This window comes from Lontra canadensis, unplaced genomic scaffold (assembly GCF_010015895.1).
Source record: "Lontra canadensis isolate GAN:19392208 unplaced genomic scaffold, GSC_riverotter_1.0 scaffold38, whole genome shotgun sequence".
In the NCBI taxonomy this organism is placed as follows: domain Eukaryota; kingdom Metazoa; phylum Chordata; class Mammalia; order Carnivora; family Mustelidae; genus Lontra; species Lontra canadensis.
The window spans coordinates 5,133,727-5,158,105 of NW_022631032.1; the positions used below are offsets into that span (position 1 = coordinate 5,133,727).

The 24,379-nt window shown below is 44.5% G+C and overlaps 1 protein-coding gene across 22 annotated transcripts in view; it reads right to left on the minus strand.

Moving 5' to 3' along the window:
• KALRN (kalirin RhoGEF kinase) overlaps positions 1–24,379 on the minus strand; it is a 658,233-nt gene that overhangs the window by 422,459 nt on the left and 211,395 nt on the right. For all 22 annotated transcript variants that reach the window (XM_032869462.1, XM_032869460.1, XM_032869458.1 and 19 more), the window contains exons 4-5: positions 8,188–8,380; positions 7,277–7,789 (exon numbers count right to left, since the gene is read on the minus strand). In XM_032869462.1, the coding sequence (XP_032725353.1) occupies positions 7,277–7,789; positions 8,188–8,380 (706 nt within the window). The remainder of the gene's footprint in view (positions 1–7,276; positions 7,790–8,187; positions 8,381–24,379) is intronic.

The following is a 24,379-nucleotide window of genomic DNA, read 5'->3' on the forward strand; positions in this document are numbered from 1 at the left end:
CTTTCTCCTGCAGGGCAAGGTCAGCGTGTGTGTGTGTGTGTGTGTGTGTGTGTGTGTGTGTGTGTACGCGCGCGCACGCGCGCGCGCGCATGTGTGTTGGAGGAGGGGTTGGAGCTTCCTGCCTGCCCCCCCCCCCCAGCTCTCTCCCAAGCACACTGCCCAACCTCACTGAGTCTCAGCTCTCCCATCTACGAAATGATTCCCTATTCACCCCTGCCTGGCCTGCCCACATAGTAGTAGGAGACCAAATGATGTACCACCAACTGTAGGACTCTGGGTGGGTCTCTACTCTGGGTCAAAGTTTTCTGTATAAAAGGAAGGGCTGGACCACAAAACCTCTAAGGTCAGGGGGTATGAGAATACTTGAAAAACCGACATTCAAAAAAAATATTCTGTATTATAATTGCTACAATGGTACTTCAGTTTGACAAATGAGTGTGGAGTCATGCTCACTGCTGGCTTGGGGGCGTGGGGGTTGCAAGTGTGGCGAGGAGAAGCAGCAGTGGGCCAGTGTCTGACAAGAAGAAGAGGCAGGGGAATTTCTCCACAAGTGGCCCTACTGGTTCTCATCACTCCAGGCGGGATGCAACTTATGGGTCTTGCTTTGGGCCCTGGGGTATGATCAAAACTGTTTATACCTTGAAGGGAGAGGGCAGGAAACAGCAGTGGATACTTTGCCCAGGGACAGGGCATCCTGGGGATGTCCTGAATTGCTAATGTGGTTAACAGGACATACAAAGAGGGAAACACAATAAGCACGTAACCCTTAGCACAGAGCCCTGCTACCTGTCACAATGCCTTTCGCCCAGTGGGCCCCACAAATATTTTCTCATGGTAACATGCAAGTCACATTATTTTGTTTACACAGACCTCCAAGAAAATAAAAATGCATAGATGTATTTCTTGGATGGACTGTAGGGAGTGATTCTGGCCCCATGCGTGCAGGAGAATAAGACAAACACATTGAGCTATTCTGCAAAGCAGAAGGTGACAAGTGTCTCAGATACAGAAGGTGTATGGGGAGGGGGCACTCCCATCTCCTGGGGGAATCACTTTCCTCTGTGACTGTTTTCCCAGAGACCTTTCCTGTGGCAGTTCCCCCAAACTGAACCCATCAGCTATGACCCCCATTTGACCTAGGCGCTCTTCTCTGTACCTCAGCCAAGGGCATCACACAACCTAGTGACCTTTGGCCCCTGCAAACGTACATTCTAACTGCCGACTTCTTGCAAAACTCAATTCTTGATTTTGTTTCATTTAGGGATCACTGAAAATTATCTACAGCAAGTCCAGTTGGAAGACAGCGTCGGTGACACTCTGCATGGTCTTGGCAGGCCCCCAGTGACTGAGAGGAAGGCATGACTGAACCAGCACGGCAGGGAGGGAAGGGAAGCCCAGTGCCGGCATCTCCACACACCACCCCTTTCGATTCTCATAACAAGCCTGGGCAGCTCAGCAGCAGCAGCTCAGGAAGTCTTTTTTTTTTTTTTTTTTAAAGCAAGACCAGGGCTCAACAGATGATGGTTCTATTTGCTGAGAAAAACTTATATTCCATCACTAAACAAGGTGACAACCTTGAAGACAGAAAAGTCTACTCTAGATTTTTAGGGAGAATGAATAGCAAAAAGGCAAAAATTGTTACAGGACTGCTGAGCTATGAAGAGGCTTAGATATCATTAGTATGGCAAGGCTGAAAGAAGAAGTGGCAGGCGTGTTTGGCAGGGTGGGTGGGCTCTTTATCAAACTTAAATCAATCTGGAGATTCCTTTATTTTTTTAAGATTTTATTTATTCATTTGAGAGAGAGATTGAGATAGAGCACGAGTGGGTGGGGGAGGGGCAGAGGAAGAAGCAGGTTCCCCGCTGAGCAGGGAGCCCAATACCGGGCTCGATCCTAGGCCCCCTGTATCATGACCTAAGCCGAAGGCAGATGCTCAGCCGAGCCCCCTGGCGCCCCTCAGTCTGGAGATTCTGACATATGCCCTGACAACCCTGAGTTCTACCCCCACCACCACCCCAGCCTCTGACATGACCACGCACACGCCCTGCGACGTGACTTCTCCCATTCAAAAACATTCTCACAAAGACAAAGTGTTGTTCATGAGGACAGTGTGATGTAGAAGTAGGAGAAAAATCATAAGACACTGAGCTAGCCCAAATTCTCCATCCTCATTTTTTGTGGGAACGTAATTGGAGGTCAGAGAAGAAAGATGTGCCTAAGGTCTCCCAACTGGCAGAGTGGCTCCTCAGAACGAATCTGAATCCCTGTACAACTGGTTTTGCTCAGACACGGCACCCTTAGGTGTGCACGGAATTCTGGCACGCAGGAATGAATATGCAGGAAGGCATTCAGAATTTGGCTCTCCAAAGCATGCTTTGCCACAGGCAGTGTGGTAAGGCCAGTCTCCTTGAAGTAACAGTGACGGTCTCCCGTGAGCACACACCTTGGTCATGGAGGAGGTGGGAACCGAGATATCTTCCCAACTAAAGGTCTGGTCTGGAGCACATTCCAAGCACAGTTTTACACGGAACAACTCTGTGCTGCATGAACCAATAATGAGCATGAGTCCAACACTGGAAGCCCTGCAGAGTAGCCCCATCCACAGAAAGAATACACTTCTTTCTGGAACGGCTTTGGGCAAGACTAGAGCATGGGCCTCCTGGGTGGACATCAGGATTAATTCAGGAGCAGAGTAGGTGAAGGTTTCTGTATCAGGTAAGTCCGTTATACACTAGAGCCCTTCAAGGCACTTCTTTCCCGCGAAGACTGGAAGATGGTGGGCTTCTGTACACCGCAAGGTGGATGGTGCAGCAGCTTCCTGATGTTCTGATACGAGTCACTGCCATTGGCACAGTGCCGGGCATCGTGAGGTCACAATGGCTGTCATCAGGACGACAAGGCTGGGTTCCTCACACTATGCGGAAGGGAGACTTTCCGATCTCAAGGTCTTTTCCAGCTCTGCCATTCTGAGATGCACCTAGGCACCCAGGAAAGATGGGGTAGGGTTGGGGGGCAGCTTGGAAGGATCCTCCATGGAAGCAACAAGAGGATGAGGAACAAGTCTACTGGACCTTCATAGCACAAACTGCCCCCTGCTGGGGAGGAAGCCTCCCTTCTCTCTGGCAGTGGGACGTGACTGCAGGGCAGACACCCCCATCGCACAGACACCCTGTGGGGGCAAGTGGCTGTGAGACACGTCTGCAAAGAGAGCCATAACCTGCACCCGCTAATGCAGAGCGGCCCAGCTGTGGTCAGGCAGTGCAGTGGAGGATGGGCCCGTGAGTCAGACTGGAGGGCACAGGACCGAGGCACCGTGCATCTGACAAGATGAATCAAGTGCTATTTGAATCACCTCTCAGTTGTCCAGTTCTCCCACAGCTTGCTCATTGAGGGTTTCCTACCATTCCTGAGCTGCAGCATTGCTTCCCTCCTCTCTAAAAACTCTCCAGCTGTGGAGGCTGTGCCTAGGGCAGGGGGTGCACAGAACAGACATAACTAATAATAACTAGGAGTTTGTGACAGCTTGCTATCCCAGGGCACAAATTCTAGCCTACTTATCTTTATCCCAGTGCCTTGTTTGGGGCTCATGACAGCTGCTCAACAGAAGTTTATTAAATGAATGGGTGGCCTTCTTTATGAATTATCTGTGGAAGTGTCCCTCCTCCAGAAATGTTTAATTGGCAGAGAAAATGGCTCCCTGCCCCCCTACCCCCAAGATGAGGAAGAGTCATTTCAGAGGTCAGGGGAAGGTGGGAGGGAGAGATGTCTTCACTCTCCAAGGCCAGCTGGTAAATGGGGAGCAACACCTCTTATTCAAGCCCTTGGGAAACAAGCCCTCACCCCACAGGGCCAGCAGGGGGGAGACTCTGCACTCAACCCCCTCACAAAAATAGTAGCTAGGCAGTCACCAGTCTCCTCAGTTTGCTGAGAGTTTCCCAGATCTGGAATTGAAGGCCTCCAACAAGCCTCCCACCAGAAAGGAGACTAAGTGGCTCATGTAGTAACTATTTCCTCACACTCTTGTTTAGACGTGGATCCGTGCACACAACCCTTACCCCAAACCACCAGCCTCCTCACCCCCCTTCAAAAACACCAAATAAGTCAAGGGCTGAGGCACTTGGTTCTGTAAAGATATTTCAAATTGATCTTGAAGCAACTTAAAAGGACTGTTTTTCTCTCTTGCCCCACACCCAGCACATTTTCTGTGGCAGCTGGGTCAAGCCTGAGCCATGTTTTCATCACTGACTCAATATCAAAGTATTCCCGGGCTGCCCTTTTCCATCCTCCCTTCACTGCCCCTGTTTCATTTTTTATATCTCTCCCCTTCCTCTCTACACACACCAACATACCACACACATGCCACAAACACACACACAAACACACACACACACACACACACTTTTTACAGTATGAACACACCATGGGATATGGATCCTAAACTTAGAGTCCTGCATAGAACTGAGGATTGTGTACTTGGATGGGGGGAAAAATATGCCTTGATTTTCACTAGCCTCGAACTGAAATACAGCATTCCCTTCAATTCTGAATGTAGGCAGCAAACTACATTAATGTCAGCAATATTCATGCCTCTGACATCAACAGAAAGACATACATGTTGCCCTGAAAGGCAGTTATAAGACTTCAAATAGAGCTTGCTATTTAACATGTTCCTAAACAAGTATTAAAGTTACTGTTATTTTTAAAAAATGGAGTCACTGTACTTCAGGAATTATTTTACATGCCTATATATTACTTTGTATCCATAGCACAGAATGGTTAAGATCCCCTGCTGTCCAGAGAGCATTAGAATGTGGGCTTGGAGAGAGTCCCCAAGGGGCTCTGAGGCAGTGCTCAGGGGTGGCATGAGGCACCCACCCTGGGAGCAGATGGCTAGCAGGGCTGTTGGGCCAGAGTTTGGGTGGCCTTGGGAGACAGAACCACTACATGCTCTGTCTAACCCACAGTGCAACTCTGGGCAAGACATTTCATCTCTTGGAGCTTCCAGCGCCTGTCAGCATCCATTCTGAGTTTTCTTCAACTGTGAAATGGGGACAATAATACACCATAAGAATCTATGAGCATGAATTGAGAAGATATATGTGTGGAAGAAATGACTGCTTGGTTGATGGTGCTGGGCTGACTCTAGAAGGTCAGCTCTCCCTACCTGGGGATTTCTGAGGCCTGGGTGTTTTGTTTTGTTCTGCTTTGTTTTTGAGAGAGGCACTATCTGCCCTATGAAGGCTCCCCATAACCTTGAGCTTCAGGGATGCACTGAAATGCTTCCAACAGAACACTTCTAGGCAGACCTGAGTCCCCTGCCTCCCCTTCTGACCCTGGTTCTTTGAAACAGGCACCTGAGCCAGACTGCAAAGCGGATTTCCTGCCCCGGAGCAGAAGAGACCACAAGTAAAAAGGAGATGTCCAGACCTTTCCAATATTGGTCACAGAAGCCAAAGCACTGGTCTCTGGCTTCACAGAGCAGCTGCTTCTGCCCGGTGTCTCTCCTCACGTGCTGAGCAGTGACAGGGATTCTGTAGTCCCAGGCGCCCTTCCCAGGGTGGGGCAGCACAGGACTGGACCTTGGCTGCCAGGCCACTGGGCAAGGAGGCTTCAGCAAGGCCGGTGGGAGACCTCGCAATGCCTAAGTTTGTGCAAGAAACCCCTCTACATGTCCCTTCCCAAAACTGGCTTCCAGGATGTTCAAGAGTTCCTTTGTGGAAAGTGGCTATGCAGTCTTTAAAAATCACATGTATTGATTTTCATCTGCTTATGAACTATGAAGATTAGAAAGCACAAAAAATAGAGAGCGAAATTAAAATCAACCATAAGCCTGGCCCCTTGAAATCAAAACAATTAGCACTGTGGTGAGTTTTTTCCCATTTACACCTACGTTGGCATTCTCACATAAATTGGGATCATAATTCTATACAGTTTTGTAGCCTGATTTCATTACTTACAAATACCTAGAGCCATTTTCAATACAGGCTCTTAAAAGACACAAAACCATTATATCAAACACTGTAAAACTCACAAGTGACTGAGACGTCATGGTATCACCAAGAGTAGTGTTATGCATTTAAATATAAGTTCTCCCCAGAAAACCGATAGAAGGAAACCCCATTTCACTCTTCTTAAATTGCCTATTATGTATGAAGTCAACTCTCTTCTTTAGCTCGGAGAGAATCTAGAGAAGACACTTTTGTGTCTTCGGCAAAGAGGCACGCTCTATTTTTCTTTTTTACTTTCTCATATGTCCCCTGATAAGGGGAAAGCTTTGAAAATTCACTGCTGGGAAAATGGGGTCTTGCTTGAGAAACTACTCAGCAGCTGAGGAAAAACCTCCAGAAAGAAGTGGTATGGAAGGAAGAGCCCTGAACTTCAAAGGGAAGAAAGCGGGATTCATGTGTCAAGTCTGCCATTATAGCCCCAAGATCAAAGAGCACCCGTTTCCCTGCCTGTCAGCAGAGACACCACCACCCACCTCCAAGGATCAAAGGGCCGCACAGATTAAATAAGACGCCGCCTGTGAAAGTGCTTTGTCAATGGTAAAAGACACTGCAGGACAATAATCACTAAGTCGCAACAGTATTATTATTTTTGTTGCTGAGCCGGCGTGGCCCACTCACTGCACGTCCTGGCAGGGGCAGTGTGCAACAGTGCAGAAGTGTGGACCATGGAACTGCCTGGCACTGCTCAGGTTGGCCGTTATTGACCTTGCGAGGTTCTTCATCTATAAAATGGGATAATGATAATACACCTATCTCCTAAGACTCTTGAGATGATTAAACTGCGTTAATTTACACGTGGTGCTTAGGACACTACCTGGAACATAATAAACACTATATAAGGGGAGCTTTAAAGTCAGTGACCAATGACCAAATATATGATTGAAATAGATCAGCCCAAACCAGTAGGCACATTTTCCTTTTTTTTTTTTTTTTTTTTTTTTGAGAAGGAGACAGAGAGAGAGCATGCACAAGCCAGGTGGGGGAAGGTAGGGAGGGGCAGAGGGAGAGGGAGAATCTCAGGCAGGCTCCATGTTCAGCATGGAGCCCCACAGGGGGCTCGATCCCACAACCTAGAGATCACAATCTGAGCTGAAATCAAAAGTAAGCCCCTCAATGACTGAGCCACCCAGGCTCCCCCAGCAGGCACATTTTTTTAAAGCTTTCCACAAAAGTATTAATCAGAAAGTTGGACTAGCAGCCTAAGTTTCCCTCAAAAGTTACATGCCCCCTCCCCCAAGTGCCGCTCGGTCCAGCAGCTCCCTTCCTACCTTCTCGGCGTCCTGCTCAAAAAGCCGCAGCTGGAAGCACTGGTCCAGCTTGAGCTTGCGCACGTGCCACATCTGGTGCAGGTGCTGTCGGGTGGAGTGCAGCTTGTCCAGGAGGCTGGTGATCTTGGGCACCAGGCTCTGGAAGTCGGCGCTGCCTGGGATACAGTTGCGCCCAGAGAACCCATCGCTGCAGCGGATACACTGCAGCAGCCGCTGCCCCTCCCGGTCCAGCTCCTCCACGGGGGCCTTCAGCACCTTCTTCTTGAGCTGCGTGTGCTCGTCAATGAGCCGCCTCGAGCCTTCCACGTCCACAGGGAACTCCTTCCGGGCCAGCATCTCCTGCAGGTCCTCGAGGCGGGACAGCAGGTGCACGGCGCTGTTGAAGAACTCCTCCAGGGAGAGTCGTAGCTCAATCCACTCCTCGTGGTTGTAGTCCAGGGAGCCATCGAACTCTTCGGTTAGCTGGGAAGGGTCCACCAGCTTCGTGAGGCCCTCCACGGACACCATGCTTGTCTGTGAGGGGCAGACACAGAGAGGGGGACTCAGTGATGTGGGGGCAGGCAGGGTAGAGGTAGGCAGAAAGTCAAGGGCAAAGGCTGAGATCCATACACACATTAATGACCACAGCCTGCCTTAGAAAGGGCAAGTACAAGAGCACACAGCCCGTGGGGTGGGAGCCACCAGCTGGCCAAGGTCAATGTTTCAATGGACTGGCTAAGAGTCCAGGACAATCTCTTGGGTCTCTTATTCCTTCCAAGACTCACTGGTAAGGCCACAATAGCCAAGGAATCCTGAAATATCAGCTCTTGCCATGCAGCATATCATAGGATAGGCGGAGAAGCAGAAGCAAGAAATGTGTGGGTAGAAGAAGGGGAAGTGAAAGGGGGAGCTATGAGAGAGGTGTGGCTCACCTCAAAGATGAACTTGGAGCTGCCAAAGTTGGTCTTCTGCTTCTGCCAGAAGTTGTCGGGTTTGATGATGAGAGCCACATGGATCTCGGCTGGAAAGGCTTCCTGCAGCGTCTTGAGAAGGGGCTTGATGAGGTCCCACTTGGAGCCCCGCATGTCGATGATGACAGTGAAGCCACGTTTGCACACGTCCTCGCTGCGGGGAGGTCAAAGGTCAGGCATGGTCACTCTGGGTGGCTGAGACTTTGGGGAACAGAGTCAAAAAACACCCAGAAACCCACATTCCTTTTAATCTAGACTACCCCTCCAATTTCACACCATGTCTTCTGGCTGCCTTCCAATCCAACTCAAAACGCACTGCCCCAGAAAACCGTTGCAGATGAACCCCATCTGAGCAAGGGCATTCTGGCTTCTCCAAGTACTTAGCAAGTTCTCAGCCTTCCCTATAGTCAATTGTACTTGTTTGGATGGTTACTGTTCAAGGGTTCCTAATTGTGTTTTACTTTTTTGTCTCATTTTCTTGCTCCTGGCATGAATCATGCTTTCCCCATTTGAATGCAAGCTCCCTAAAGACAAGGACCCTACTGCCCTTATGTGAGATGGAAAGTCTTTGGTCTGAGTTCTGCTCTTTCCTATGCCCACATCAATGACAGACACTGGTATGCTTTACCACTGAACCCAAACTGGGCCAAAAAAATCTTTTTCCATAAAGGGCTCTAGGCTGAGAGAGGAGCAAGATGGTGAAGGAGTAGGGGACCTAAACATCATCAGGTCCCAAGAGTTTAGCTAGATAGTTATCAAACCACTCTAAACACCTACAAACTCAACAGGAGATAGAAGAGAAGAAGAGCAGCAATTTCAGGAACAAAAAAAAATCGACCACTTTCCAGAAGGTAGGACATGCAGAGAAGTAAATCCAAAGCCACAGGAAGATTGACCGCAGGGGTAGGGGCCGGCTCCCGGTAAGCAGCAGAGCAGGAGAACACAAAATTGGAACTTTAAGAAGTCTGCCACGAGGAGGGACATAGCTCCAGTGGCTAAGTGGGGAGTGGGGGGTGGTAGAATCCTCACAGGTCTCAGGACCTTCAGGGTCACAGAAAGACCAGGGGTGTCTGAGTGTGGCAGAGCTTCCAGGTATTGGAGTAGGGAAGCCAGCTACAGAGATGGAGCCGAGGAATGAGCTTTCAGCTCGGGGTTGCCATAAACCATGATCTGAGACAAAGTCAGACCACTGCTTTTCGAGCAGGGACCCCACAAGTAGAAGATCTGGACACCCTCATTCCTCCACCAGGAGAAGTGGCACAGGAGCACACTGCAGGAATCTGCTGGGTTTGGAGACTCCAAAAGGGGCCGTGCGCCAGAGACAGAAATGCTCAGTCACAGGCTAGGTGAGCATGGAGTGCGGCCAGAGACCTGGGAGACAGGAGGGATTGACTGAGGAGTGGGGTCCTGAGCTCTCAGCTCCTATGGAGCTGGAGATTAGGATGCCGCCATCTTCATTCCCATCCTCCAACGCTATATGGAAAGCGTTCAGGAAACAAAAGCTCCCGAGATGAACCTGAGCAGATTACTTAGCCTGGCCCCTGGCAAGGGCGGTGCAATTCCGCCTTGGGCAAAGACATTTGAGAATCACTGCAACAGGCCCCCCCCCCCCAAGAAGATCAGCAAGAACATCTAGCCAAGACCAAGTTTACTTATCAGTGAGAACTGTAGAACTCCAGAGCTAGGGGAAAGCAACACATAGCATTCATGACTTTTTCCCCATGTTAGCCTTCAAAGTTAAATTTTTTAAATTTTATTTTTTTCTTATTCTATTTTTTATTTTTCCTCTTTCCTATTTCAACGTTCTTCAACTACTTTACGTTTTCAATACCTTTTTAAAAGCCCTTTTTAATTTTCATTGTTATAGTCCTATTTTATCTCTTCATTGTATTTAACCTTATTTTTTGTATACATATAGGGTTTTTTCCTTTAAAATCTTGGGATACAATTTCTTCTAATAGATTAAAATATACCCTAAATCTAGTGCATGGCTTTCTTCTAGTCTCCAGCCTGATCACATTCTTTCCTCTTTTTTTTTTCTTTTTTTCAACCACTTCTTATCAATTCCTTTTTTAGAATCTTTTTTAATTCTCATCTTTACAGTCATATTCCATCCCTTCATCATGTTTACCCTTATTTTTGTATATGTATGTTTTTCTTTAAAATTTACGAGGCAGTTTCTTCTAACAGAACAAAATACACCCAAAATCAAGTGTGTGGCTCTGTTCTATTCACCAGTCATTCATATATATATATATACACACACACACACACACACACACACATATATGTGTATATATATATATATATATATTTTTTTTTTTTCCTATTTTCTCCCCTTCCCTACCCCCTGTTTTGGGTTTCTTCCAATTTGTTAGTGTATATGTTTCTGGGGTCATTGCTACCCTCTTAGTATTTTGTTCTCTCATTCATCTATTCTTATCTGGATAAAATGACAAGGCAGAAAAACTCACCTCAAAAAAAGAACAAGAGGCAGTACCAATGGCTAGAGACCTAATCAATATGGACATTAGTAAGATGTCAGATCTAGAGTTCGGAACGACAATTATCAAGGTGCTAGCCAGACTTGAAAAAAGCATGGAAGATAACAAAGAATCCCTTTCTGGAGAAATAAAATCCCATTCTGGAAAAATGAACTAAAATCTAATCAAGTTGAAATTTTAAAAAGCTATTAATGAGGTGCAATCAAGAATGGAGGCTCTTACGGCTAGGATAAATGAGGCAGAAGAGAGAATTAGTGATATACAAGACCAAATGATGGAGAATAAAGAAGCTGAGCAAAAGACAGACAAACAACTACTAGACCATGAGGGGAGAATTCGAGAGATAAGTGATACCATAAGATGAAACAATATTAGAATAATTGGTATCCCAGAAGAAGAAAAGAGAGCGAGAGAGGGGCAGCAAGTATATTGGAGCAAATTATAGAAGAGAATTTCCCTAATTTGGCAAAGTGAACAAGCATCAAAATCCAGGAGGCACAGAGAACCCCCCTCAAAATCAATAAAAATGTATCCACACCCTGTCATCTAATAATAAAATTTACAAGTCTCAGTGACAAAGAGAAAATCCTGAAAGCAGCTTGGGACAAGAGGTTTGTAACATACAGTGGTAGAAATATTAGATTGGCAGCAGACTTCTCCACAGAGACCTGGCAGGCCAGAAAGAACTGACATGATATATTCAGAGCACTAAATGAGAAGAATATTATATCCAGCTAGGGTGTCATTGAAAATAGAATGAGAGATAAAAAGCTTCCAGGACAAAGAAAAACAAAAAGAATTTGCAAACACCAAACCAGCCTTACAGGAAATACTGAAAGGGTCCTCTAAGCAAAGAGAGAGCCTTAAACTAACCAACCAGAAAGGAACAGAGACAATATACAGTAACATTCAACTTACAGGCAATACAATGGCATGAAATTCATATCTTTCAATAGTTACCCTGAAAGTAAATGGGCTAAATGCTCCAATAAAAAGACACAGGGTATCAGAAAGGATTAAAAATAATAATAATAAAATAACAAGACCCATCGATACGCTCTCTTCAAGAAACTCATTTTAGATCCAAATACACCTCCAGATTTAAAGTGGGGGGTGGAAAACAATTTACCATGTTAATGGACATCAAAAGAAAGCTGGAGTGGCAATCCTTACATCAGACAAATTAGATTTAAAGCCAAAGACTCTAATAAGAGATGAGGAAGGACACTATATCATACTTAAAGGGTCTGCCCAACAAGAAGATCTAACAATTTTAAATATCTCTGCCCCTAACATGGGAGCAGCCAATTATATAAAGCAATTAATAACAACATCAAAGAAACACATCAGCAATAATACAATAATGATAGGGGACTTTAACATCCCCCTCACTGAAATGGACAGATTATCTAAGCAAAAGATCAACAGGGAAATAAAGGCTTCAAATGATACACTGGACCAGATGGACATCACAAATATATTTAGAACATTCTATCCCAAAACAACAGAATACACATTCTTCTCTAGTGCACATGGAACATTCTACAGAATAGATCACATCCTGGGTCATAAATCAAGTCTCAAATGGTACCAAAAGACTGGGATCATTCCCTGCATATTTTCAGACCACAATGCTCTGAAACTAGAACTCAAGCACAGGAGGAAAGTTGGAAAGAACTCAAATACATGGAGGCTAAAGAACATTCTACTTAGGAATGAATGGGTCAACCAGGAAATTAAAGAAGAATTTTAAAAATTCATGGAAACAAATGAAAATGAAAACACAACTGTTCAAAATCTTTGGGATACAGCAAAAGCGTTCCTGAGGGGAAAGTATATAGCAATACAAGCCTTTCTCAAGAAACAAGAAAGGTCTCAAGTATACAACCTAAACCTATTCCTAAAGAAGCTGGAGAAAGAAGAGCAAAGGAAGCCTAAATCCAGCAGAAGAAGAGAAATAATAAAGATCAGAGCAGAAATCAATGAAACAGAAACCAGAAGTATAGTAGAACAAATCAACAAAACTAGGAGCTGATTCTTTGAAAGAATTAATAAGATTGATGGAGCGCCTGGGTGGCTCAGTGGGTTAAAGCCTCTGCCTTCGGCTCAGGTCATGATCCCTGGGTCCTGCGATTGAGCCCCACATCGGGCTCTCTGCTCATCAGGGAGCCTACTTCCTTCTCTGTGCCTGTTTCTCTGCCTACTTGTGATCTCTGTCTGTCAAATAAACAAATAAAATCTTAAAAAAAAAAAAGATTCATAAATTCCTGGCCGGACTTATCAAAAAGAAAAGAAAAAGGACCCAAATTAATAAAATCATGAATGAAAGAGGAGAGATCATAACGAACATCAAAGAAATACAAACAATTATAAGAATATATTAGGAGCAACTATATACCAGCAAATTTGACAATCTGGAAGAAATGATGCATTCCTAGAGACATATAAACTATCAAAACTGAGCCAGGAAGAAATAGAAAACCTGAACAGACCCATAACCAGTAAGGAGATTGGAGCAGTCATCAAAAATCTCCCAAAAAACAAGAGCCCAGGGCCAGATGGCTTCCCAGGGGAATTCTACCAAACATTTGAAGAAGAATTAATACCTATTCTCCTGAAACTCTTCCAAAAAATAGAAATGGGAGAAAAACTTCCAAACCCATTTTATAAGGCCAGCATTACCTTGATCTGAAAACCAGACAAAGACCCCATCAAAAAGGAGAATTACAGACTGATATTCTTGATGAACAGGGATGCAAAAATTCTCACCAAAATACTAGCCAATAGGATCCAACAGTACATCAAAAGGACTATTCACCACAACCAAGTGGGATTTATTCCTGGGCTGCAAGGTTGATTCAACATCCACAAATAAATCAATGTGATACAATACACTAATAAAAGAAAGAACAAGAACCATATGATACTCTCAATAGATGCTGAAAAAGCATTTGACAAAGTACAGCATTCTTTCTTGATCAAAACTCTTCACAGTATAGGGATAGAGTGTACATACCTCAATATCATCAAAGCCATCTATGAAAAACCCACAGTGAGTATCATTCTCAATGGGGAAAAACTGAGAGCTTCTCTCCTAAAGTCAGGAACCTGGCAGGAATGTCTACTCTCACCACTGCTATTCAACATAGTACTAGAAGTCCTAGCCTCAGAAATCAGACAACAAAAAGAAATAAAAGGCATCCAAATTGGCAAAGAAGAAGTCAAAATATCACCCTTTGCATATGATATGATATGTTATGTGGAAAACCCAAAGACTCCACTCCAAAACTGCTAGAACTCATATAGGAATTCAGTAAAGTGTCTGGATATTAAAAATAATTGCACAGAAATCAGTTGCATTTCTATACACCAAGAGCAAGACAGAAAAAAGAGAAATTCAGAAGTCGATCCCATTTACAATTACATCCAAAACCATAAGATACCTAGGAATAAATCTAACCAAAGAGGCAAAGAATCCATACTCAGAGAACTGTAGAATACTCATGAAAGAAATTAAGGAAGACAAAAAGAAATGGAAAAATGTTCCATGCTCATGGATTGGAAGAACAAATATTGTGAAAATGTCTATGCTACCTAAAGGAATCTATACATTTAATGCAATCCCTATCAAAATACCATCCATTTTTTTCAAAGAAATGGAACAAATAATCCTAAAATTTATACAGAACCAGAAAAGACCCTGAATAGCCACAGGAATGTTGAAAAAGAAAACCAAAGTTGGTGGCATTACAATCCAGACTTCAAGCTCTATTACAAAGCTGTAATCATCAACACAGTATGGTACTGGCACAAAAACAGACATAGATCAATAGAACAGAATAGAGAGCCCAGAAATGGACCCTCAACTCTATGGCCAACTAATCTTCAACAAAGCAGGAAAGAATGGGCAATGGACAAAAGACAGTCTCTTCAACAAATGGTGTTGGGAAAATTGGAAGCCACATGCAGAAGAATGAAACTGGACCATTTCCTTCCACCACACACAAAAATAGACTCAAAATGGATGAAAGGCCTCAATGTGAGACAGGAATCCATCAAAACCCTTGAGGAGAACACAGACAGCAACCTCTTTGATCTCAGCTGCAGCAACTTCTTCCTAGAAACATTGCCAAAGGCAAGGGAAGCAAGGGCAAAAATGAACTATTGGGACTTCACCAAGATCAAAAGTTTTTGCACAGCAAAGGAAACAGTCACCAAACCAAAAACAACTGACGGAATGGGAGAATATATTCACAAATGATGTATCAGATAAAGGGCTAATATCCAAAATCTGCAAAGAACTTATCAAACTCAACACGCAAAGAACAAATAATCCAATCAAGAAATGGGCAGAAGACGTGAACAGACACTTCAGCAAAGAAGACATCCAAATGGCCAAAAGACCCATGAAAAAGTGCTCAACATCACTCATCATCAGGGAAATACAAATCAATACCGCAGTGAGATAACACCTCACACCAGTCAGAATGGCTAAAATGAACAAGTCAGGAAATGACAGATGGTGGGGAGGATGCGGGAGCCCTCCTACACTGCTGATGGGAATGCAAGCTGGTGCAGCCACTCTGGAAAACAGCATGGAGGTTCCTCAAAAAGTTGAAAATAGAGTTACCCTACAACCCAGCAATCACACTACTGGGTATTTACCCTAAAGATACAAATGTAGGGCGCCTGGGTGGCTCAGTGGGTTAGGCCTCTGCCTTCGGCTCAGGTCATGATTTCAGGGTCCTGGGATTGAGCCCCACATCGGGCTCTCTGCTCAGCAGAGAGCCTGCTTCCCACCCCCCACTGCCTATCTCTGCCTATTTGTGATCTCTCTCTCTCTCTCTCTAATGAATAAAATCTTTAAAAAATATATATATAAATGTAGTGATCCGAAGGGGCACATGCACCGAATGTTTATAGCAGCAATGTCCACAATAGCCAAACTATGGAAAGAACCTAGATGTCCATCAACAGATGAATGGATAAAGAAGATGTGGTGTATATATACAATGGAATACTATGCAGCCATCAAAACCCCAGAAATCTTGCCATTTGCAACAACATGGATGGAACTAAAGGGTTTTATGCTAAGTGAAATAAGTTAATCAGAGAAAGACAATTATACAATCTTTCTGATATGAGGAATTTGAGAGGCAGGGCAGGGGGTCGTGGGGAGCAGGGAGGGAAAAAATGAAAAAAGATGGGATCGGGAAGGAGACAAACCATAAAAGACTCGTAATCTCACAAAACAAACTGAGGGTTGCTGGGGGGTGGGGGAGGGACAGGGTGGCTGGGTTATGGACATTGTAGGGAGTATGTGTTATGGTGAGTGCTATGAATTATGTAAGACTGATGATTCTCATACCTGTACCCCTGGGGCAAATAATACATAATAAAAAACTTAAATTTTTAAATTAAAAAAAGGGGGGTTCTAGGCTGATTCTATCAGTTGATTACCAATGGTACACAAAGCATTGATAACAAATCAATGCTTTGTGTACCATTTATTATATTTAAAATGGTACACAAAGCATTGATAACAAATCAATGCTTTGTGTACCATTTATTATATTTAAAATGGTACACAAAGCATTGATAGCAAATCAATGCTTTGTGTACCATTTATTATATTTAAAATGTGTAACTTGTAGTTCAAACTGTGTATCAATATTTTTTAAAAATCAGGTTGCTGAGTTGTGCTGATTGCTCTTAGATGGCCAAGGGTGGAACATGGATATAGTCCAGTTTTCTCATGTACTTCCATTACACCAGCCTGGTGTAAAAAGACATGTTTCGGTAAGCTTAAAGAGGGGAAATTACTCTTGAAATCAAGGCCAGATGAAGTGACAGTGACTATCTTGAAAACCAGAAAGTAGTCAGGCTAAGTGATTCAAGATGTTGCCATACAACTTATTAAGTAGCAACATTTATTTCAGCACTTGGACTTCAACTGTAACTCCTAAGAAATGAGTGGGGGAAAAAATGCAGGTCAAAATAGTTATAATATGTCAGTTTGAAAGAAATTCTGTTTTGGGAGTTAGGGGTCTTTCCTTCCAACGTCCTTAGTTTATTTAACCTACGTATCTCTTCTAGAACTCAAAAGAGATTTTGGTTAATACAAATTTTTATATAAATACTGGTGTAGTATTACCTTTAGGATGTTTTATTTAGCTTCTTATTTCCCAGATAGCACTTGCTTAAACCACTGTGCATGCTGGGTGACCCACGGATGTGTCCCACCATCCATCAATCATTTAGAGCTACTGGAGTTAAGACCACAATTGGAGGATTTAGGCCACAAAAGGAAACAAAGCCCCTTTTCAGGCTTTATTCTCAAATATCAGCCAGCGATGAGAATGTCAGACTGGTGAAGAGACCACAGCCCATGATTGTGTGACTGTCTCAAGAATACAGCAGCTTACTTAGGCTTCCCAGTTAGACAGAAAACTTCCTGGGCAAGGAGACTCTTTCCATTTCTTGTTATTGATACAAAAGACTAGACTCAACATGAGAGAAAGGCTGAGTCTTTTGTTCCTCCCCAAATCCTGCATTCCAAAGGAAAGGAGTTGCCTCTTCTCTTTCTTTGACTCTTACTGAGTCGGCAAATGGCCCGAGTCTTCCATAAATAATTTTCTCCTCCCTATCATCTGAAAGCAAAGTGACTCTTTCTTAATTTATGGAATTTCCTTCCCATTATAAAAGAAACACCTGCTAATTACAGAAAAGTTAAAATATTCAAAGATCTACATAAGAGATGCTAATGGAAGAAGCTATAATACTCTGGTCTATTTCCTTCCTGTCTTTTTTGTGCATGTAATTTTCATACTGCATATTGTTCTACTTTTAACTGCAACATAGAATTTTTTCTCATACCTAAATGTCTTCAAAACTATTACATTTAATGACACACAGTCCATCTTATTCCTATCCCACAAAATAATCATTCTCATTAGTTCTTTACAGAAAATCATTTCCCCTAACCATGGGTGAGAGTTGCCCCACTTACTGTATCCTCGTCAGCACCAGCCACTGAATTTTTTAAATCTCTGCCCATTTTCTAGGAAAAATATTGCATTACATTTAAATTTGCATTTCTTTGACTACTAGCTATAGCTTATTTGGCCCATACATATTTCTCTGGGACTCACCTGATTAGTTCTTTTATCCATTTTTCTATTGGAGTTTACTGGCTTCTCTCATTGATCTTAACTTCATTTGGCTTGACTCACATTTGCTGCAGGCCCACTGTGTCAGGCACTGCAAGGTAACCGTGGTCTTGCCTTTTCTTAGAGATGACCACCTTCCTTGTTTACCTGCTCCTTGGGCTCCACTGCTGTCACAGTAGTCCTGATGACAGGCGAGATCTCCGTCCCTAACAACAAACAGTGTGGCCACCAAGAGTTGGAGTGGGACTATCCCTGTATCTAAATGTGGTGGTCAGTAGCAGCATACACATTATTAACTAATAATCCCTGACAACCAAAAGTAGAAATCAGGCACGAATACTTTCTATGAAATTCTCCCTAGCTCAGGAGATGGAGACAGATGCCCAGGGGCTGAGTGCTGAGAGCTAATCTAATTGGCATCTTTCTATGAGAACAGCGTAATCTCCCAAGGTGCTCAGTATGTCTGGTTTCAAGGAAGGAGCATGGTTGGGGGAGGGAAAAGAACTTCTTACCAATGCTTATTCTATGCCAGGGCCTGGAGTCGGGCACTTGACACCATTACTTCATTTTATCCTTACAATAACTTATAAACTTGATCTGGTTATCTCCATATAAGAAATAACTGAGGCATGGAATTTGCCTAAAGTCAAATGACCATTAAGTGGCTAAACAGAGAGTCAAAACCAGGACTTTAAAGCCCATGCTCAGGTCACTGTATCATATTATATCACTCTATCACTATATCATATTATATATTTATCATATTATACTCAATCATATTGCTACTACATATGTTTCTGTGACTGGGGGGGAGGGGGTTAGGGTCCATGATGGGGGGTTAGATTAGGATGCTCACAGGAGATGAGGACAAGGAGGACAAGGACTCCAAGTGTATGCCCTCCATTTGGCAGTCTGTGTGAAATCACAAAATCACAGAGGCAAGAGAGCATGGCGTACTGACAAGTTCCAGCAATTCCCTTTGGTCTGGGCACATGGGTAAGAGGCAGAGAGTCATGAGAGGGTGCTGCTTCACTGCTTCAGAGAGCCCTGTTCTGGGTTCTGACTCTCCTCTTGCACACCCTCCCCTCACCAGGGAACAAAGCAACTTGCCACATAGAGTCCACCCACCTTCTAAGCTCTTACTACCTAAAACCCTAAAAAACTGTGCCCAAAAGACTCTCAACCTACTTCCTGGGCACACATGTACCTCTTTTCCGGGTCCAGTCCCCCAAAGACAATACCACCAGTGTGAGCAGGGGGATGTGGCTAGAACACAGATATGTGAGCTGGGGTGTCCACACACGTACAAGAAGACAGACCTGGGCAGTGGGCAGAGAAGGGAGGCTACCATGGGCTAGGGGCCAGTCTCCCTGAACTGCCAAGTTCTAGCATGGAATGCAGAGCAGTCCAACCAATCTAAATCTGAAGTTGGCCTCCTAATTCGCTATGAAGATATATTTGTCAAAGCAGAGGGTAGATGCTTTATTTAACAGTCTGTTAGCTTGCTATATTACTTTTCAATATTTACACATAGGTTATGTGGGTTTCTCTTGCCGTGGGCATCACAACGTTAAAAGGAGGCCTTCTGAGAAGAGGCAGGAATGGAGGCAGACCCCCAAATCAGGATGCATGTCATACCATGGCAGGAGTGCCAGATTTATCCTAAGGGCAGTGAGGAACCACTGAAGGGTGTCATTCAGGGAAGAGACATGAACAGATGATTTGGAAGAATCTCCCTGCCGCTGTGTAGAGGGAAAGTAAATCGGGGTCGGCCAGAGGGAGTGGTCAGAGTGGAAACAGAGAAGCCACCTCCTTTGTATCTTTGTCAAAATGCCTTCTACATACGGGCCCCCTTGGGCCACCCTCTTCAAAGTTAAGCTGCCACTAGCACTCCCTACCACCCTTCCCCTATTGACTTTTCTCTTGAGCACTTATTACCATCTGGATCATACAGTTGACGTATTCACTCCTAGTCCATCTTCCCTCACTGGTAAGTAACATCAGGGAGGGCAGGGATTTTTGTACTGATTTCACTGCTGGACCCCACAATGCCTAGTACAGTGCCTGGCATGTGTTAAGACTCAACAGACTGAGGCAGCAATTAAGGGCATGGAATCTAGAACCAACCTTCCTTGGTCTGAATCCTGGCTCCATCACTCACTTATTGAGGAAGCTCAGGAAAGTTATGTTTAACCCCTATGTCTCAGCCCCTTTACTATAAAACAGGGATAAACGTGAATAGGAATAACTACATTACAGGGTACTTAAAGGTTATGTTTGCTCATGTACATGAAGCACTTATGAGGGTGCTGGAAACATAATCTGTACTTTGTAAGTCTCAGCTGCTAGAAGAGATGATGTGCATGTCCCACTTCTTCATTGACCACCGCACCCAGCCTGCAGCTCCAAGTGTTGCCGCTAGCAGCTCACACCTGAGCCCATCTCTGGAGACTTTCCTTTAGCTGACGGGTGACACTTCTCCAAGAGACACCTGGGCAGGGACAACCCCATACCAGGTCAGGGGGGTGGGAGGGCACTGCCTTTCTATTACAAGGTGCCAAAGCTCAGACCTTCTGTTTCAAGGTGGAGTAACTATGAAGTGTGATTCACACTCCAGAGGCTTCTCATTCTGTCTCCAGCTAGACTACCCGAGACCACATCTTGCTGGGTCCTTCCTCTTCTCTCGTCTGCTTAACCAAGTCCCTTAGAAGTTTTTCCGAAGAGAATGTCCTTAATAAATCATTCACACCTGAATCTCCATCTCATGAAATACAGCCTAAAATATATATCTATGAATGTCCTACATACATGAAATTCTGAAAGCCATTTGATATGTGGTCTGGAAATTTAAAGAAATCTGGGTTTCCAACTGTGACTCAAGAATCATACAGTGCCTGGGCACCAAGCAAGCACTCAATAATATTTGCTGAATGAATACTTTCATGAACTGTGTTAGATATGCACAGAAGTGACAGAGCACCCAGTGAAAAGGAGTAAGGTGAAAAGAAACTTCTGGAGTCAAATATAGAACTTAACGGGGATTTTATCAGTGTTTAAGAGATGGGAGAAGAAAGCAGATGAGCCAGAGGGGAAAAATGCAGAGAGGTTAAGGATAAACCAAGAGAGGAGTGAAGTCAGAGAAATCAGGGAAGAGAAGGTTTCAAGGAGGAACTGCAATGCCACATGCTGCAAAGAGGTAGGTCGTTAACTGAGATCAGAACTTTCGTTTAGCAACAAAGAGGCGTTGGTGCCATTGGTCAGGGCAGTTTCAGCTTATTAGCCCAGAGACTGAGAGGAGCCGGGAAGCGGTCTTCCTACTGATCTCTGAGATGATTATAGAAAATGTCAAAGTAAGTCATCAGAGTCTGCTTCTGGTATACTCCCATCCCAGGCCCATCTTCCCAACTCTGGAAACAACCAGGGTCTCCACATGGCTCTTTGGCTACCCAAGCCCCGCATGAGTTACCCAGCCTGGCTCTTCCCCAAGCCTCCCTGCCCCCAGACCTCTTTTCCTCTCACTCACTGTGCTCCACGGAGAACAATTTGAGTAAACCAATTTAACCCAAAATATAACAGGTCGCCTTCCTTTTCCCCTGAGGTTATTTACACTTTAAATGATATTTGTTAGCCCAAATGAAATGTTCACAGACAGAGTACTACTGCATTATATATGGGGAGGATGGAAGCATAGAAAGATAAAGTTTGGAGCAAAAGGCCTTTGAGTCCACTAAGGAGGGGAAAGGAGAGTGAGTGGCCCTCCACACCTCCTACTTTAGAGAAAAAACTCAACTGCTGCTCACTCCCTCCTGCCCCGTCTGGAACAGGGACTTGTTTCCCTTGTGGGACTTGAGAGCTGGACCCCCTTGGCCAACTTCGCACCCTTTGAGATAAATCACAGCCCCTTCAAACTGCACGGTAAACTGATTTGTGAACTCTCTGGAGCCCTCAGGCCCAGGCCATAGACCTATACTTTATGATTGATCGGATACGTCTTGTATTCAGTTCTAGACCATTTATTCTTTTGTTCCTTACATGTCACTGGAGGTGTTTTCACTCAGCCAAGTCGTGATATCCCAAAAAAGCATTTGCAGTACTTTGTGCCAAGGCTTCTCGGATGTTAGTGATTTTCATTACCACCTAGGACATTTGTTTAAAAATGCTGATTTTGGGAACCTCTTGCAGGTATTATGATGAAAATCAGTCTGGGATGAGACCCAGGAGGCTCCCCGCAGTGCTTCAAAGATAATACCTTGACTCTCTTAGACTGTCTTAGGTGTGACTTGTAGGATTTTAAGGATAATTCACTTTGTCTAAATCAGATTAGAATAGGCTTCAATAAACAGTGGGTAGCACACGGGCAAAGAGTCAGGGCAAAGTCTGCAAGGCATACCAACAGCTATGCTCTACAGGGGCCTGTCAAACATGCTGGTAGGTTTCTCTATATATATCATCCTGTTCTCTCAAATGGAGTCATTTATTGGAAGCACAGGCTTGGGAGGATTTCTGTCCTCACAGTGCACTCCTCTGGTTCTTTTTGCAAACACTGAGCTCCTCCTCTTTTGGCCTAGAGAGGCTTTCCCTGAAGGGCCTGGTGGCTGCCTTCCCCAACATAGCAATCTGTGTTCAACCAGACACCTGCTGGAGATCTGCCTTCCCAGGCTTCCTTCTCTTCTTCTAAATTGCTGTTAAATCATTATGAAGTTTCTGCATCTTATCATACACCTGACCTGGCAGGCTTATCTAAAATATCTGGGCAAGTCCTGGGTTAACCTCTGGGTCCCCCAGGCCCTGCCCCATCTGATGGCCCCAGAGTTGTCTCTTGATCCACAAGGCTGTGAGCGCTGCAAGGGCTGTCCCAGGTCTGGCCAGTACGGGTATAGAAGGTCTCAGTGGTGGGCGCTGAGGAACCAGTGAATAGGTGTGTTACCACTGACCCTTTGTGCTCCTGGTGGCCCCCCATGGCAATCAGAAATCACAGTTTAGAAGCACACTGTTGAGCCCAGTCTCCCAAAATGGTTTTATTAGGCATGACTATTATTGCTGTTTGTATCACATTCCAGTGTCTTTGGAGGAGGCTTACACTCACCATTCTTTAAACTACTTCCAGCTCATTCACATACTCATATGGTCTGTCCACTTGTTGGCCTTTGGATCTGCTTTCTCTATTTTAGTTGCTGTTATCATCCCAGCCCTATTTCACACATTTGAGGACTCAGTGCCTTTAGCTTGGGGGGCAGGGATTAAGATATGAATGCCTCAAGCTAAGGGTTGCCCTGGGGTCTGAACAGAGGGGCGGAGTACCTGTCAGGCCAGGGTTTCACCCCAGGTTACAGCTTTGGCCTCCAGAAATACCATTCTCTCAATCACTGCTCACTAATGCCTCCCCAGGTCCCAGACCAAGTGAAGCCCAGACCAGCCCTCTGCATTCCATCTGGGCCACCTCGGTGAACCACCCTGGATACCACCCATTCACATCTGGCTACAGGGTCAGATTCAAATGCCACCTTCTCCCTCGGGTTTTCCCTGATCTCTTCTGTCTGAGAGATCTCCCCTTCGCTAACACAGACAACATGTTATGCATGACTCTCTCAACTGCAGTATTAGTTTCAATCTTGTATTAGACTTTGACCTCTCATACCTCTATGCCTTCGTGCTTGCCCACACCAACCCCATCTTTGTCTAGATAACTCCTAATCTAATTTCAAAGCTCAGTTCACATGCCTCCTTCTCCAGGAAATCTTTCCTTCCCGATACATTTCTTCCCATTCCACTCCATCCCAACTGGGATACAGGTTCTTCTTACACATTGCCATAACCTTGTCCTTACTCTGCATGGTAGCTGTCCTATGTGGGGTAACTGCAGCCAAGCTCTGGCTGATTGATTTCTTTTTCCCTCACAGGCACTTATGTGGCTTCAAAATGAGAGCCTAGTTATGATGGTGCTTCATAAATAATATGGTGTCATGTAAATATATTGTATTATCTATTAGTTCATTAACTTATTCATCCAATAAATATTTACTGAACCTTTGCTCTGCAGTTGACCTAGTGCTAGGCACTAGCAACATAAATGTGGACAAGACAGAAACATAAAGGTTACATTCTATGGGGAGAGATGGACACAAGATGGTGGCTAGATAAGGAGAATAAATATAAATTCTGATAAGTCTTAAGAAATTCTCATTTGGTCTGGACAGGCCACTATGAGGAGCTGACATTTAGGCAGAGAACAAAACTATGAGAAGGAGCTAGTTAAGGAAATGCCATAGAAAGAATAATACAGGCAGTGACAACAGCTCGTGCAAAGGTCCTGAGGTGGAAAAGAGCCTGTGTGCTGGCTGCTCCTCCTTTACAGGGAGGAAACAGAGGCAGCAAATTTCAGTTAGGAAGCAGGAGACCAGCAGCCAGATCTAGGTTGGAGCTCTAAATCTGGGGAGCTCAAAAACTCAAGCTCGAGAGAAATAAAAAACTAATGAAAGA